Below are 16,306 nucleotides of genomic sequence, written 5' to 3' on the forward strand. Positions count from 1 at the left end.
GGGGCCGGCGCCGGCGGACTACGTGTGGGGCGGGTCGAACGGTGCGGAAGCTGCCCCGAGTGGAGGGTCCCGCCAACCGGGTCGACTTAAGTAGTTGGTGCTTTTAAAAGAAAGTCATGTTGTTGGGATTTGGCAAGTAGGTTGTGTACTATCAATGTGAAGTTAAATATGAAATGTCTTGTATTGGATAATAAAGTTCATATACATTTAAACGTGTGTCACTGTGTGTTCGGTTACAACCTTTTGCATTTCATCTTGGTAGACTTTGTGGAATTGTGTGTTACGCGGGCTACACACCCCCAATTTAAGGTGTGCGTGACTTACGCAACGGATTTGGCAGAAATATAAAGTAATATTGGTTAGTAAATTTGAATCAGTGTGTAATCCCGGGAAAATAAGAACCATTTCGAGCCCTTCGCGTCCACATGGGACACAGGACACTTTCCACTGAGGGCACCAAGTCCCTCTAACCTCCGTAACGGTACCGGGTGGTCAATCCGTTCTGTGACTCTGCAAACGGATGGTAATAATTGTATCCCGCTAACGCTACCGCACGATCGTCAAACAGCATTCTAACACTACTTCGCTAATGTTAGGGTGTAGCCACCATTGCTTCTCGTGTGTGTGTGTATGTGTGTGTGTGTGTGTGCGCGGTGGAAGAGATGCATACATTCTGGAATAAAACACATACTTGTGCACGTTTATCATACAGAAAAAAAGGGCTTTTTTTTAATCCAAGAAACACTAAGTAAATACAACGCGACCCTTTAGTTTAGAATGTGTGCAGACCAGTCGTTCCTACGCCACTCCCGTAGAGGGCGCCCAGCGGCGGAGGCGACTCGTCCGCCGTGAACGCCGCGCTCAGCGACGAAGAGCAGGCAGACGCCGGGAGGCTTCTGGGAAATGTAGTAGCCGCTCCGCGCCTATCGCGCTCGCTTACCTCGAACGCGTGCGTCACAAGGACTACGGTCTCCGAGGTCCACCTCGCCCCACGGCCGCCGCGAAGCCTCCCCCCCCCCCCCCCCCCCCCCGACGCCGCACGACGCATTCGGTGAACTCGTCGGTGGAACCGCAGGCTTCCCCCCACCACCACCACCACCACCACCCCGGCGCAGGAAGCGGCGAGAAGCAGATCAGGTATTTAAAGTTCGATGTCCCTGACACTAGTGCCTGCGCTCGCCGAGCTTGGTCGCTCACGGTAAGATGGACATTCGGAATGATCACCCCCCCCCCCCCCCTTGAAATGTTCAATGAGGTGTTTGAGTACGCACGTCGGAGGAGGAGGAGGAGGAGGAGGAGGGGACGGGGACGGGGAGACCCGTCACCTGCGTCGCTCGCCAGTGTTGGTTTCAATATTTACCAACCTCATGTGTCACTGTGTGTCATGTTAATGGGACTTGACTTTGCTATGGGTGGGTTATAACTGGAGGGCTTTTGCAGCAGCTCACACCCGAAACGACAGCTAATAAAGTCCTAGGGGATAGAAAACAGAAGGGGGGGGGGGGGGGGGGGGAATGGCAACATGCAACAAACCCCCGAATCAACACAAAATGCAATTTGGCACAAACCCCCGAAAGATTGTCGAACATCTCTATCAACAATTCACTCTGTTAAAAAGAGAGTAGAACAGTTTTTGTAAGTTTTGATACATATATTGGTGCAAATACCGTGTGTACCAGGGAGAAAAATGGTCATAATATGTTATACAGTATTGCTAAAGGTTAGCTTTTACATCCCCCCCCCTCCCAGTTATATTACAGAAGCTGACAAATTATTGTTGTACGTTAAGTAACTGATTGACTAGCCAAATGTCACCAGTGTAAAATACCACTGTTGATATCAACATGACATTGTATTCACTAAAGATACCAGGCAAAACTATTGTACTACGGCAACATTAGGGGTGCACGAATACCATTTCTTGTGGAGTAAGTGTGAGTACTGAACGCTCACTCCCGGGCTAATTGTTATACTCAACTATTTTCAGTTACAATGAATAGTGAAAGCACTAATTTTTAAGACCCTGTGTGTTTTATAATGTTCAATAATTTATATATTCACTGATTCGCTTTAACAGTCAGATATAATAGGAATCTCATTCACTGATTTGCCAACACCAAAGCACAGTACTCATTGCAGCCCCCCCTTGCAGGGGCGTTTTGGAGGCTCCCAGGCAGGACCAATGTGACGCCCTTCTCCACCTCACTTAATGCAAGCATGGCTAGTAAAAAAAAAAATATATATATATATATATTCAGAGAGAGCTTTTTTCGGTGAGCGTAGCTAAATAAGAATCCAAACTGAACCATTCAAACCTCTAAAGAGACCAGCACCGAGCGTGAAGCCGTGCCTGGCTGAAGTTTTGAAACATCTCAACTGTCTAGAAGAAGAAAAAAGCGACGTTACCGTGTTCGTCTAATTTTGTTGTAGACATGAGATGACCTATGCCATCAACATTGATGGTAGAAGATGAGGGAGGATGTTCTAGCTTTTAGTATGACCGTACTAGCTGCATTACAACGCCATCGTCATTTGTACAACAACAGTCAGTTCTGACTAAAACCATTAGCCACACACTACTTTCTCTTAGAGAACCCCTTAGTGCCATCCTTCTTGGAGGGTGCAAAGTCCTTCCCCAGACCCACCGCAGTGGGATTTGTTGTTGTTGTTGTTGCTGCGATCCGGTGTGGAGATGGAGTCGAACCTGCTGCCCGATATCCGCGGACGTGTTCTGGGTGCCATCATGCCACCAAGTTGCCTTCACTCTCAGCCCTGGTCTCTGGGCGCAGGGTTTTTCCAGGGTCCGCCCAATGTTCAAACGAACATTGGGGGGGGGCACATTAAGCTGGGGGTCTTCCTCCAGGAATTTGATGGTTAAACACTTAATTTCCTGCATTCTGATAAATTTTTATGCAACAATTTGTGCCTTTTCTTCATCAACTTATGGTGGAAATGTCTTCTGAAAAGTCTTCTTTCATGCCTTTATTGGGGGGGGACAAGTGCACGTGTTCTAAATTTTGAGGGAGAAAATGTGGCCCTGTTAAGGACAGGTTATACCTTCGCACCGGCGGCGCAGGGCGTTTATAACTGGCACATTCGACGTTGCAGTATTTTCAGAAACCGCAGGTGGCAGTAGCGAGAGAGTACTGTGTGAAGCAGGAAGTAGTAAACGAAGGAGAGCACTCGACAGCCAACATGGCTGCACGCACAGCATGGGAGCTTGTTTATGCCGAGGAGGAATTGCTGCTCATGGTGGTTCAACCAAAAGCGCCGGAAAAGGGGCTGGTCTGTCTGCCATGTCCCATGCAGAGACAGGAGAGGGTGGTTGAGTTCAAAGGGGGTTGAAGCGCGAGCTCGACCCTCCCTATGTGCCCGAGTGAGCGAGTGTTGAGCAGTTGGGAGTGCTGGTTGCTCACTCTTTTCCAATGAAAGTAGCCTGCACCAACTCCAACTCCGGCAGATGACATCATGCACTCATTTGCGTAACACTTGGTGGTTGTGTCAGCCCACACCTACTGACTCCATGTGCTTGGCGCAATAGGAGAGACCCCGGCGCTGTTGGCAGAAGAGCCGTGGACTGCGCTTACTCTGGAACAGCATGCATAGGAATGAATTACAATATAACATTTTAATATATTTCTCGCCTTTTCCCTGATAGCCTGAATAATTCGCAATATTTTTTGCTAGTCTCTTTTTTTTAGAAATAAAGACACAAAGAGGGTCGGAAAAGTCGCTAAATTGAGCAAGAAAGTCGGCAAGTCTGCAACACTGGCGCGTAGGAAGGGTCGTATGGAAAGCCAAAAGTGCCATGATTCGCCTCTATTATAACGCAACGGGTCCAAAACATTTTACTGTTTTTCTGCATGGTAATAAGGCTTCCTTCTGTTTTGCATAGCCAGTAAGTTCAAAGTTTCTGTAACTAATCGGTGAAGAGTAAAGCTAGACCAAAGTAACGCATCGATGAAAGGTGCCTGCCATTAAAAAAACTGAGTTTTTAACAGGTTTGTTTACGGCGTAAAAGGCAGCATTTTGGAAGGGTGTTTACGGCGTTATAAGCAGCGTTTTAATGTACCTCATTAGGGTGCCGTTGGACAGGTTTTTACAGCGCAAAAAGTGGCGTTTTAATGTAAATCTCGTTTAAATAGAGGCAAATCATGGTACTTTTGAGCTTTCCATAATTTTTTTTGGCACAGGTTTAGAGACCAATTAAACGCCATGGAAGACATCTGTCAGAGTTTTGTCGAGAGCTGGAGGTGGCACAAAATTTGATGGAGGCGGCCGCCTCGTAATTCTCCATGCAGGAAAAACCCTTGCATCAAACCATGAAGTCCTCCAACAGCAGCTTACCTCTTTTAGCCACAGAATCTTATGGAGTTCAGTCATCTCCTCCGATCCGATGGAAAAATCAGCACTTGAACCTGTGACGGCAGCGTCTGAACAATTTAGCCAACATGTTTAGCCATGGTCCCCGTGTTGTGTTGCTAGCTTTTAAAAGATCACCTGGCATCAAACCCTCAAGTCATCCAACAGTGAAGTTCTCATGCAAAGACTTATCACTTTGAGCCACTGAGTCCTAAAAAGCGTGGGCGAGACTCCTCCAATCATTTGATCCAACAAACGGGACTTGGATGGAAAACCTGTGACTGTTTTAGACCTGTCTGTCTAAAACCCAGTTTGGATAAAGTGTTCAATATTTCCATTTTAGGACTAGATATGGAGGAATATATTTTTATCACAGAAGTTATGGGTAATTTCACACACTATCAATTATTATTACATACAGTATATCCGAAATCCCCCATATGGAATGGTATAATAATGTAATTTATCACACTAGGTTTTGTACCGATGATAATCCTAGCAGTACTGTGTAAAAACTTTATTGTTACAATTGAAATTTATCTTATGGAATGAATTCAGACGTCATACATTTGTCTGTTGTGTTGTTGGCATGGACTAAAATAAAAAAATGTGTGAGTCACAAGCGCAACCTGTGAGAATTCCACTCACAGAAAGAGCCACTCTGTATGTTCTCTAAGGGCCTAGTTGTCTAATTGTAACTATTGAGATACTTATGGGATGTGAGTGACGCACAGCAAGGATGGCTGGAGTGACAAAGGAAAACTGATTTTTTTTTTTATGAAAAATAAATAAATCCACACAAATCCACAAGGCCCCCTGCAACATGAGACTCTAGGCAATTGCCTAACCATGAGACCACCTGTGATGATGGTATCATTTTCATACATTTCAAACTTTTACATTTTTTTGGTATAGAGCAAAATTATTATTTTTGGTTTTTATTACTTAACTGTGTTAGTCTGATGTGAATGTTAAAGGAACAGTTTCAACCAGATCTGTTGCTATTTCCCGAGAGGGAAATGGACCCCCCTCCCTTGCAGGACATTGGTGACTCTTTTTGGGGGAGTATGTATTACATAACATTTGGGGGCGGCTGTAGAAATGGCCCAATTGAGTATAGCAATAAAGAAACAAAGATTGGGGCGTATCGGCGTCTGATGTCTTTGTGATGTCACAACTCGCCCCCTGTGAAACGCTGACCATTTAGTACAGGTACTCCTCACTTTACAACCGAGTTCCTTTCCTAGGACCAGGTCGTTAAGCTAATTGGTTGATAAGCGAGGACCCCTGTTATTCCAAGGTGAGGGGGCGTGGCCATTGCAAACACAAGTGTAGTGAATACTGACAGACTGCAGAAGGAGACAGACTGAGAACGGTGATGCGATGAGATGTATACAATTTAAATAGTATATAAAGTGTGTGTGTGTGTGTGTGTGTATGTACATATATATATATGTGTGTGTGTGTGTGTGTGTGTGTGTGTGTGTGTGTGTGTGTGTGTGTGTGTGTGTGTGTGTGTGTGTGTGTGTGTGTGTGTGTATAGTATATAAAGGGTGATGCACGATGAGATGCTAGACGCTGAGACGCCGTACATGCAGCACGCATGCCGCACTATTGTACGCAGCGCACAATACCGTCTGGTCAGAGAGCTGGTCATAAGTCTGAAGTCGTTCAACAGGTAGGGCGTTAAGTGAGGAGTACCTGTTTTAGAAGAGGGCAATAATACAATTGGATACCAGCCGACATTAAAAGACAGGAAGAATCTGCCATACATTTTACACCGAAGAATAAGAAGGCACACACACACACACACACACACACACACACACACCGATTAAGAGGGAATCTGCCTGAGCCTGTGTTTTCATGGACACCCTGTGGTGAATGCCAGTATTTCCCAACCAGACCATTGTTCTATCATAAAGTTTTCTACAAATTCCGAAATCATTGGCGTCTACATCTGTGCATTCCCATAAAATACCCACTCACTGCTGCACCTACAGGACTGTAAATACACTACTCACAAAAAGTTAGGGATATTTGGCTTTCGGGGGAAATTTGTGGAAAATGAAAAAAGTTCACGCTACAGTGATATTATATCATGAAAGTAGGGCGTTTAAGTAGAAGCAGGCAATGGTGATTTCCTCATCTCAAACAATTTATTGAAACAAAAGCCAACAACAGTGGTGGGTTTACCACAACAAAATATGTCAATGTCTCAATAACTTGTCATGTGCCCTTGAGCATCAATTACAGCCTGACAACGACGTCTCATGCTGTTCACAAGTCGACTTATTGTCTGCTGAGGCCTGGCACCCCACTCTTCTTGAAGGGCGGCCCTCAGGTCATTGAGGTTCTGGGGTACAGAGTTACGAGCCTCTACACAGCCACTCAGCTGATCCCATAGGTTTTCTATGGGATTCAGGTCTGGAGAAAGTGCAGGTCACTCCATTTGAGGTGCCCCAGTCTCTAGCAGCCGTTCCCTAATGATGCGACCTCGATGAGCTGGAGCATTGTCGTCCATGAAGATGAAATGAGGCCTGTGTTGTTCAGGCAGGGGCACAATGACTTGATTAATGATGTTATTCAGGTAGTATGGGCTTGTCACTGTACCATTCACAAAGTGTAGGGCAGTTCTGTATTGACTAGACACACCTGCCCACACTGTAACACCACCACCACCAAAGGCTCGTCTGGTGGTCCCTTAAATGTGGCTGGAGTTGAGTGGCATTCATCATCCGGTTCCACAGGGCACTGTTCACAATGAAGCGCTCATCAGTGTGGGATGTGGCCAAAGGACGTCCACTTCTATGCCTTTCTGTGACTCTTCCAGTCTCTGTATCTCTGTTGCAACCTGCTGATGACACTCTGTGACACTCTAAGCTCAGTGGCCACTTCCCTCTGAGAACATCCTGTTTGAAACCTCGCAATGGCGAGGTACTGTTGATCAATTGTTAGGTGTCGTCTTGGTCTCATGATGTCAAAATGGGAACTGCATGATGAAGAGGACTGTTTAAATACCAATTCTAACTGAACCAGGAAATGTATTGGTCGATTCATGGATCAAACACCTGTTGTGAATTTTGCCGTTCAGCTCCTTGTTAGAGAACAGCAAGTTGTGCAAAAAGTACTGAAACATTGAACAGTTGGACATGTGCATTCAATAGTTTAGAGAAGGTCAAATTAAGTTCACCTGTAAAGGTTTTAGTGCATTTTAGGTTCATCCTGAAATTTCACCCGAAAGCCGAATATCCCTAACTTTTTGTGAGTAGTATATATCTCAAGCTGCCATCCTCGATACATTTAGTCATTTATGATACAGGGCAGCCAGCAAAGCTTATACCCACAAAGCTCTAATCTCATCTTTGTTATTTCCAGCGCAGCCATGAGAATCTTTTGGACCAAGGCAGGTGTTTTAGGGTCAGTGTCGATGGCTTTTGGTTCGATGCTTTGGTCACAGAAAAAGACAGAACCAGATCGCGGCGCTTCCATTTGCACCGACACGAGCGCAGACTCCCCCTATGAGCTCAAACTGGTGCAGGTCCTGTTCCGTCACGGGGCCAGGACGCCGCTCAAGTCCATTCCAAACGTCATGGAAGTAAGACTCCTTGTTTCTTTTTCTAAAAACAAAAAAAGAAAGAAAAGGTACATGGGGCCTAAGCTTCTGTGAATAAAATATATCAATATTTTCTCCTAAAGGTCCAGTGGGTGCCCACGCTGCTGGAGCCTCCGGCACACACCCAGATCAACTACGTGGTGACGGATCTCCAAGGAGGCCCGCAGCCACCGGCGCCCGTGGAGGAAAGCTACAGGCGCAGCACACTGACCGTAAATATAAATAAAAAAATAAAAAATCATGCAATTTGTGGACAAGCTTGAGGAGATGGAGGCGAGGCCTCTTCAATGAGTGAGGGAAGTCAAACACGGGCGGTGCGGACGGCATTCAAGTCAAGCAGCAATCTCTCCAAATCGCCCGAACGCACAGCCGGGCTATCGGTGCCCTTGCGCAAAAAAGGACAAGAATTCAGAATCCAAACAGTCCAGGTGCAAAAATCCCCAAAACTTCTATCAATAAAGTATTCTCAAAAGAATACAAGTTGCTCAACGGCAGCTTATCAGCCATTCAGACTTCCACGTTCACCACGCCTGCTTTATCTCCAGTACGATGGATACAGTTGGGGTTGACCTCACTCGGCCGGAACTCAATCCCACTGCGTGGAGTCTTCCCATTCCGCTTGCTTTTTTTTTTTTTTTTTAAACCTAATTTTCCGTCCTGTTCTTTGGCCGCGGTCAGGGCGGCACGTTCCCCGGTCAGCTGACCACGTTGGGCATGCAGCAGCTGTACGAGCTGGGAGAGAGGCTGCGGAGGAGGTACATCCAGCAGAGAGCCTTCCTCAGCCCCACCTTCAGCCCCACCGAGGTCTAGTAAGTCTGACGCCATGTTCAGAAAGAGTTAAATCACTTTATTTTTCACTTCGTTACCGCGTTGGGATTTAGAGTGTGATATCACCCAGAGACCCTTTGCTATTTTCATTTTGGCCGTCCGCCACGACCCACTTTTTGTCTCTCTCTTTCTGTCTCTCAGCATTCGTTCCACTAACATTGTGAGGACCATCGAATCTGCTAAATGTCTGGTCGCAGGCCTGTTCCAGCAAAAGCAAAAAGGTAGCTCAGGCGTCCATAAGAGTGATGTAGCGGTGCATTTCCTGCCTGCTGATGTGTAGTTGTAATGTTGTTTTGTTTCTGTTGTTTCTCTGCCACCCCCTCACCGTAAGAAACTGTGCCAATATTTACAACGGAGGCCGGGTCCGAGATCCTGTATCCCAACTACAGCGGATGCAAGCTCCTCACGATCCGTGGAGGGTAAGAGGAGCGTCACTTCTCCCAAACAGAATGCAGGGTGCAGAATCCCAAACCTCCCGGCGTAACAGCCGACCGGTGTTCTTCCCAGGCACCGCTGGGCAGAGTCGTCCACCTTACCGGACATCGCGGCCGACCTGCAGCGCATCCAGAGCGCGCTGGGTATCGCCGCCCACCACCGCGTCGACTTCATCCTCATCAGGGACGACATGGTCGCCAGAGAGGTGAAGAAGAACGGCAGAGCAATGCTCAGGTCACACTCAACACAATATTCAATACGGCTTGGCGATATATCGTTATAATATCAATATGGTGATATGGGACGAGGTGTCGTCTGGGACGTTGGTTCTCGTAATACTGCAATATAGTTAGATGTTGTCTTTTAAAGCTTAATTACAATAAAATAATGCAACTCTCTGAACTTCATAGACTGTTCTGGCTGTGCTCATCAACACCTCTCCCTGCTCGGTCGACATATCGGCATCCACAACATCAAATATTTTTTGTGCGTAAATATCGTGGAAAGCACCAATAGTTCTCCCCATAACGTTGTCAAATAATCAATATTGAGGTATCAGTCAAAAATATTGTGATATTAGATTATGACAATATCGCCCAGCCCTATCCTGGATTGTTTGTTATGCTTAGAAGGGATTATATTCAAAAAGCTAAACCAGAAAGGTTGTTTTATTATTAAGCATTATGACCTAAAATGAAATACACAGTCAAGGTTTCTGCTGCAGGAGCCCTTCACGCCGCTACAACACTCCTCCCTGTTTGTTGAAAAAGACACGTCGACAAAGTTTGTGTGAAACTGCCTGTGGGCGGCTCTTTTTTTTAATTTGTTTCTTAACATCTTTGTGTTTCTTCCAGACGCATGGGCTGCCGTGCCCGCCGGTGCTGGACACCTGGAGGGACACGGTGGAGCAGCGCGCCATGGACATGATCTGCCACATCTACGAGCCCGACAAGAGGTGAGGCCCCTTGTCTCTGACGCTGGGGGCCGATCTGCCCACAGGGGTTCGAAAATGCAAATCCACTCCTCTCCAACGACTTCTATTTCAAAGTTTTTCTCGTTGCGTTTGTGTTTGTACCTTTGTGTCTCAGGGAGAACCTGCAGCTGTGCGTGGGGCCGCTCCTGCACACCTTGATCCTGAACATGGACGAGAAACTGCACGGAGCCTCGTCCGAGTCAAACCGGTGGGGGACGCGTCGCCTTCGCCTTAAAAAACATGCGCGTGGACCTCTGTGACCTTCTGTTTTGTCTCCGCCCCAAACAGGAAGATGTTCTTGTACTCGGTGCACGACACGACTCTGATGCCTTGCCTGATGGCGCTCGGGATCTTCGACATGCGCTGGCCGCCGTACGCCGCCGACATCACGCTGGAGCTGCACCAGCACAAGCTCACCAAGGAGGCCTTCGTCAAAGTGTCTTATATTGGACAGGTGGGAAATACTTCCGGTTCGGTGATGTTCTGTGGATGACTTTAGTAGATCCCGTTTATGAAAAAAGAGGAAGATAGACACGGCTCGACATGATAGATAGATTTAGCCACAACACAATGTGAAACGCATCCTGACAAAACTGCCAACTTGCCTCCCGACCTCGATCTGCTGCTGTTGTTAAAGTTAATCAAATTCTTGTGAGTTTTGAACCCTTAATGGTTCCAAACTGTATATATTTTTAGCCTATATTATATGCAATATATACTCCGATCAGCCACAACATTAAAACCACCACTAATAACCACTAATATTGTGTAGCTCCCCCTCGTGCCGCCAAAACAGCTCTGACCCATCGAGGCATGGACTCCACAAGACCTCTGAAGGGGTCCTGTGGTTCCTGGCACCAAGACGTTAGCAGCAGATCCTTTAAGTCCTGGAAGTTCGGGGTTGATGTTCGAGCACATCCCACAGATGCTCCATCGGATCGGGGCCCTAACCCCGCCCATCCACATGATGTAGAAGAAAACGTGATTCACCAGACCAGGCCACCTCCTTCCAATGCTCCATGGTCCAGACCTGACGCTCACGTGCCCGTTGTAGGAGCTTTGGTCGGTGGACAGGGGTCAGCACGGACACTCTGACCGCTCTGCGGCTACGCAGCCCCCTACGCAGCAAGCTGTGATGCACTGTGTGTTCTGACACCTTTCTATCAAAGCAGCCTTAACTTTTTCATCAGTTTGTGCTACAGTAGCTCTCGGATCGGACCCGACGGGTTAGACTTCACTCCCCACGCTCGTCAGTGAGCCTGTGAGTACCCATGACCCTGTCGCCTGTTCACTGGTGGTCCTCCCTTGGACCACTTTTGGTAGATACTAACCACTGCATACCAGGAACACCCCACAAGACCTGCCTTTTTGGAGATGCTCTGACCCAGTCGTCTAGCCATCACAATTTGTACCCTTGTCAAAGTCGCTCAGATCCTTACGCTTGTCCATTTTTCCTATTTCCAACACATCAGCTTCAAGAACTGACTGTTCACTTGCTGCTTAATATCCCACCCCTTGACAGGTGCCATTGTAACGAGACTGTTATTCACTTCACCTGTCAGTGGTTTTAATGTTGTGGTTGATCGGTGTACATTCTGCTTGTGCAATTGATCATTTTAAAGATGGGAGTGAAAGTTCATAAAAGATTGATTCTCTGGACTTTTATCAATATAACTTATTTTATTGGAGTAACGTGTGTGTCTGTTTTCAGGACCAGCAGATTGCGGGTTGCAGCGGCGTCTACTGTCCCGTGAACGAGTTCAAACGTGCGCTCTCGGCCTACGCTCTCACCTCGGAACACTACCGGTCGCTCTGCAACGACACCGAGGGGGTGACGGCGTCCTAGAGCCGCACGTCGCGCGCATCTCGTTCTCAACAAGCCCCACGTCCACCCGTCACTGTCAGAGCGCACAGAAGCCGTCTTCCCTTCAAACGCAGGTCCTGGATTCCAGCCCCATCCTAGAGATCCTGCGTCCTAGACTCTTTGTTTACCATCTCATGTGCAACTGCTGACACTAGCTTGGTCTTGAGCTGCCATTGGAGTTTGACAGTCGGTAAACGAAGACCCGACAGGATTATATTGCTGTTATTTAAAATTGACGAGTTATCTGGCGATAAATGTGCGGCGAGCTGCATGTACCGAATCCGTTTAGCCTCATGATCAGGGTAACGTCACACATTTTATTTGACATGTAGAACAAGGACAGCACCTTGAGCAGCCAACACACACCCACACCCATGCACACGCACACGCACACACACACACGCACACACCGTAGACATGTATATACCAAAACAATATCTTTTATTTGTAGTCCATCACCACAGCCTTGGTGGGCTATTCTGCACCAAAGCCAATGGAGAAACACATGACAAGCTTATACAATAGAAGGAAGTCAACTGGATGGAAAAGCAGTCACGTGTTTACATTTATGCGCGTCTCGCTCTGCACATCACGCCTGCCCCGCTGACGGGAAACCAGATCTTACTAGTCTAGTCCTACAACACCTGGCAAACCTGCGGTGGCGTTAAGCCGGTCCTGCCCCGTTCTGCTGACTTGTTTATTGCTGTGGGAATGATTTCTACCCAGAGTCAACAAGAGAATCCTAACAAAAACAGGAACACAACAGGAACAAGAAGCAGAAGAACACACATAGCACATATCTGGGTATTAGCGGTATTATTCACGCAGGGGGGGTGGGGCGGTGATGCCTGAGAGCTTTGGAGCACTACGTCGAATTAGGAGATTATATCACAGTGCTGCAAGGCTGTCAAGAAACTCGAGCTCTAATGTTCTCAATGATACAATGGAGAAAGAAGACGCTTTCTGCAGACGGTCCATGTTTGTGCTTTTTTAATAATACTATTATCTTAATGAGGTCATAGTTTGGTTTGTTATACACTGGAGTTACAAAGGAAAATTAAAATAGACTAAAATTTGAATAGCCCACCAATGGTAAACAGTACAGTATTTTTAGGGGGCATTCCTCCACCAATGAAAGTTGGGTAAGAGGAGCTGAGAGGTCACTGATAGAATGCCTATACATACAGACGCACACACACACACACACGTACCACACAAACACAGTCTCTGCCTTGCGCACACACATCCACACACAGGTATATACTGTACAGAAACAGTCAAAACAATGGAGCGAGAGACAAGATGGTGATCCACTAAAGTCTTCACAAAGCACAAATTGTCTTTATTCCTTTCTCTTGTTCCTGACCACTTTCATGACAAATTTGTTGTTTGTTTTTTTTATTTGAAAAAGTAGACATATACTGTAGCATCTCCACGCTGACTTTGAGTTAGGTTGATTCCTCTTTGATGTTGAAGTCATTTTTATAGTCAGATAATCAAAAAACACAAGGAACAGGTTTTTTTGTTTGTTTTTTTTTTTGCAAAATTGATGCACAACAATCCCATACATTCTGAAGTTCATGAGTCAAAATTGAAATGTTCTTGTGGCAAAGGAACTCCGCTCCGGGGCCGACTGAGTCTCCACTGGAATAGTTCCCCACAGGACATTACTGGGTCACTGTTGGCTCCACGCCTTTAATTTCCCGGCGCACCCCGGCTCTCCTCTTGTACTTCCTTTATTTGAGTCCGTCTCCTCCGCACGCCACGATCCTTACTCCGCACTTGTGTAACGTCTTAGAACATTCTAGATACAAGGTTTGTGTTGGATTAGAACATTCCGGGGCCCGGACTGAACCCCATGTCCATGTCCATGCCACGTGGCCTCATCTGGCCCATCATCATCGTCTGCTGTGGCGGGCCCCCCATGCCCTGCAGTGACATCATCATGTTAGGCGAGCCACCCGGGCCCGGATGGGCCATTTGTCTCCCTTGCATCATCCCCCCCGGGCCCCCTGGGGACATCATCCGGTGTTGGGGACCCATCATGCCTTGGCCCATGAATCCCGGGGGCCGCATCGGGTTGTGGCCCGGGTTTCCCATGGGCATGTCTTGGGGGCCCATTCCCCCGCCGGGCCCCCCCGGCATCCCACCCATCCCCTGCATGGGCATTCCCATCCTTGGAGGCCCGTCGCCCATCATGCCCTGCATGGGGAAGCCGGAGGGGTGTGGCGGTTTGCCCCCCGGATTGTCTCCCCCTCCCCGGGGGAAGTAGGACAGAGTCTGGCTGGGCTTCTCTGAGGGGATGATTCTAGAAAGGTCGAACTCCGGAATACCGGACGCTCCGGGGCGCATCACCTCATGAAGGTCGGCGTCACTGAACCCCCCCTGCATGTTGCTGAACTCCGGCCCTCCAGGAGTATTGGGCTTGCACATACCACCGTCCCCTACTCCTCCGTGAGGCATGTTCCCCATCCGGCCCCCCATTGGACCCCCCTCGCCTTGGAAGCCCATGGGATGGCCAGGGAAACCCTGAGGACCAGGACCATTGTGAGGGGAGAAGGGGCCTTGTTGGGAGGGGGACTGAGTCAGTGGATAGCCCTGCCCCCGGTGAGGGTAGCCCATGCGTCCCTGGGGCATCATCTGGGGGTTGGCCATACCAGGATCTTGGGCACTGGGGGGTATCATCATGCCGTGAGGCATCATGCCAGGACCCATGTTCGGAGCATTGGGAGAGGGCATTCCATGGGAGAGGGGCTGGGAACCCATGGGCGTCATGCCGAGAGGGCTGAGGGCGGGCATGGGACCAGAGTTGCCGGGTCCCATCATACGGGGATTGCCTGGGTGGTGGTTCATTCCCATACCTGCAGGGGGTACAAGAGAAGAAAAAAATCTGTACCACAGAAATAAAGCTTCACACTTTGGTATAGGAAATATGTACGGAATAACTATGGATTCCCACCAAGGTAAGTGGAAATTAAACTAGATGCAGAGATGCTAGTGACAGGAATTGGCGACCACTTGATTTGATTTGACCACTTGACTTGTGTCAATTCATGAAGTATTAAGCATGTCTTGTCATTCTATATAAAAACATTTTGCAATACTTAATAGTAGTAGCAATGGCTAATCGTGAGAAGTAACGTCATGTCTGTGAGCAAAGTCATAATTTCTTTCCGGAAGCGCTTAAAGAATTGTCTTTAGATCTAGACAGACTGGATTTAACCCTCCATTTGTATGATGTATGACAATAAAAAAAATAAAAATTCCAAACACCTCTGAACAGATAAAATTACCACAGAGTGTACTTGACAGCTGTATAAACACAGTTTACTATTAAAGAGAAATACAAACAGCAATGATGCAGACATTTGCCCTGACATTTGGATGATTCCAGAAATTAGGCCTTCACTGAGTTTCACAACTTTCCGAAATTAGTGGCACATTCCAGGGTCTAGTGCAGCCTGCAAGCACCAGTTCAGTCGTGGAAATGAATGACTCACCCATTTTACAGCATCAGGGCAATGTTGACCACTCTGGACTGTACTTGTATTTTGTCTCAATTGGTAGCACATAAGTATCCTAATGATGCGATCGGTCATACTCCCCACACATTGGAGCAGGAGGCCCCAGTGCAGCCGAGAATAAGAGTAAAGGTTTGAGATTTTGGTTCTTAAAGCCAAACAACTTTCTGGCGCAACTAACTTTATTTGCTACTAAACTATGATATGTCTGGATTGCATGTTGACTGGCCTAATGTCCAATTTCTTTTAAAGAAGGAACATTTTTAGGGTGGATAAAGACATTGTACAATAGTGACTAAGCTATGATAACAGTATTTACAGTCATAAAGTAATTCTAATACGAGTTGAAGAAAGATAGTAGAAAAAAATTGTACATCATTTAAGTGGCGTGTGTGTGTGTGTGAGGCGTGTAGGGGGGTGGAAACACATATGATGCTGTTAAAGGCCAGCACTGATGTCATTGGTATCGATGTCACCCATCCCCAATGTCAAATTTATGTTTTTCATTTTATGTCTGGTGGCATCTCCTTGGTATTTGACAAAATCGTAACAGTATTGTGTGTTTGTGTTGATACGTGTCGTATTTACTCCGTTTGTGGAAAGTCTAGAACGGCCACAAGGCTGTAGAAAGTCTCAGCAAACCCCTCCGATGACGGGTTAAGACAAACTACTCCCAATATTTTTTGTCTTTGGCAATAGGTCGCGGT

The 16,306-nt window shown here is 47.1% G+C and overlaps 2 protein-coding genes across 4 annotated transcripts in view; one reads left to right on the top strand and one right to left on the bottom strand.

The window, feature by feature from the left end:
- The first annotated feature begins 1,108 nt into the window (after positions 1-1,108).
- Positions 1,109-12,349, top strand: acp6 (acid phosphatase 6, lysophosphatidic). The gene is made up of 11 exons (XM_080019065.1): positions 1,109-1,137; positions 7,741-7,960; positions 8,062-8,190; positions 8,657-8,787; positions 8,948-9,027; positions 9,138-9,225; positions 9,314-9,446; positions 10,096-10,196; positions 10,330-10,422; positions 10,503-10,668; positions 11,926-12,349. The coding sequence occupies exons 2-11, from the start codon at positions 7,748-7,750 to the stop codon at positions 12,058-12,060; spliced, it is 1,269 nt and encodes a 422-aa protein (XP_079875191.1). The 5' UTR covers positions 1,109-1,137; positions 7,741-7,747; the 3' UTR covers positions 12,061-12,349.
- Positions 12,350-12,500: 151 nt separating this feature from the next.
- The window catches only part of bcl9 (BCL9 transcription coactivator), a 34,160-nt gene continuing 30,354 nt past the window's right edge, over positions 12,501-16,306 (bottom strand). For all 3 annotated transcript variants that reach the window (XM_080019064.1, XM_080019062.1, XM_080019063.1), the window contains one exon: positions 12,501-14,939. In XM_080019064.1, coding sequence (XP_079875190.1) covers positions 13,906-14,939 — 1,034 coding nt within the window. In that variant the 3' untranslated portion in view covers positions 12,501-13,905. The remainder of the gene's footprint in view (positions 14,940-16,306) is intronic.

The sequence above is a fragment of the Zeus faber genome (genome assembly GCF_960531495.2).
Source record: "Zeus faber genome assembly, chromosome: 18".
NCBI classification, from domain to species: domain Eukaryota; kingdom Metazoa; phylum Chordata; class Actinopteri; order Zeiformes; family Zeidae; genus Zeus; species Zeus faber.

Coding starts and splice junctions, on each gene's coding strand:
- acp6 (XM_080019065.1), top strand. CDS start 7,748: ATGAGAATCTTTTGGACCAAGGCAGGTGTTTTAGGGTCAGTGTCGATG. Junction 8,191..8,656: donor ACAGGCGCAGCACACTGACC/GTAAATATAAAT, acceptor GGCCGCGGTCAG/GGCGGCACGTTCCCCGGTCA. Junction 8,788..8,947: donor TTCAGCCCCACCGAGGTCTA/GTAAGTCTGACG, acceptor TCTGTCTCTCAG/CATTCGTTCCACTAACATTG.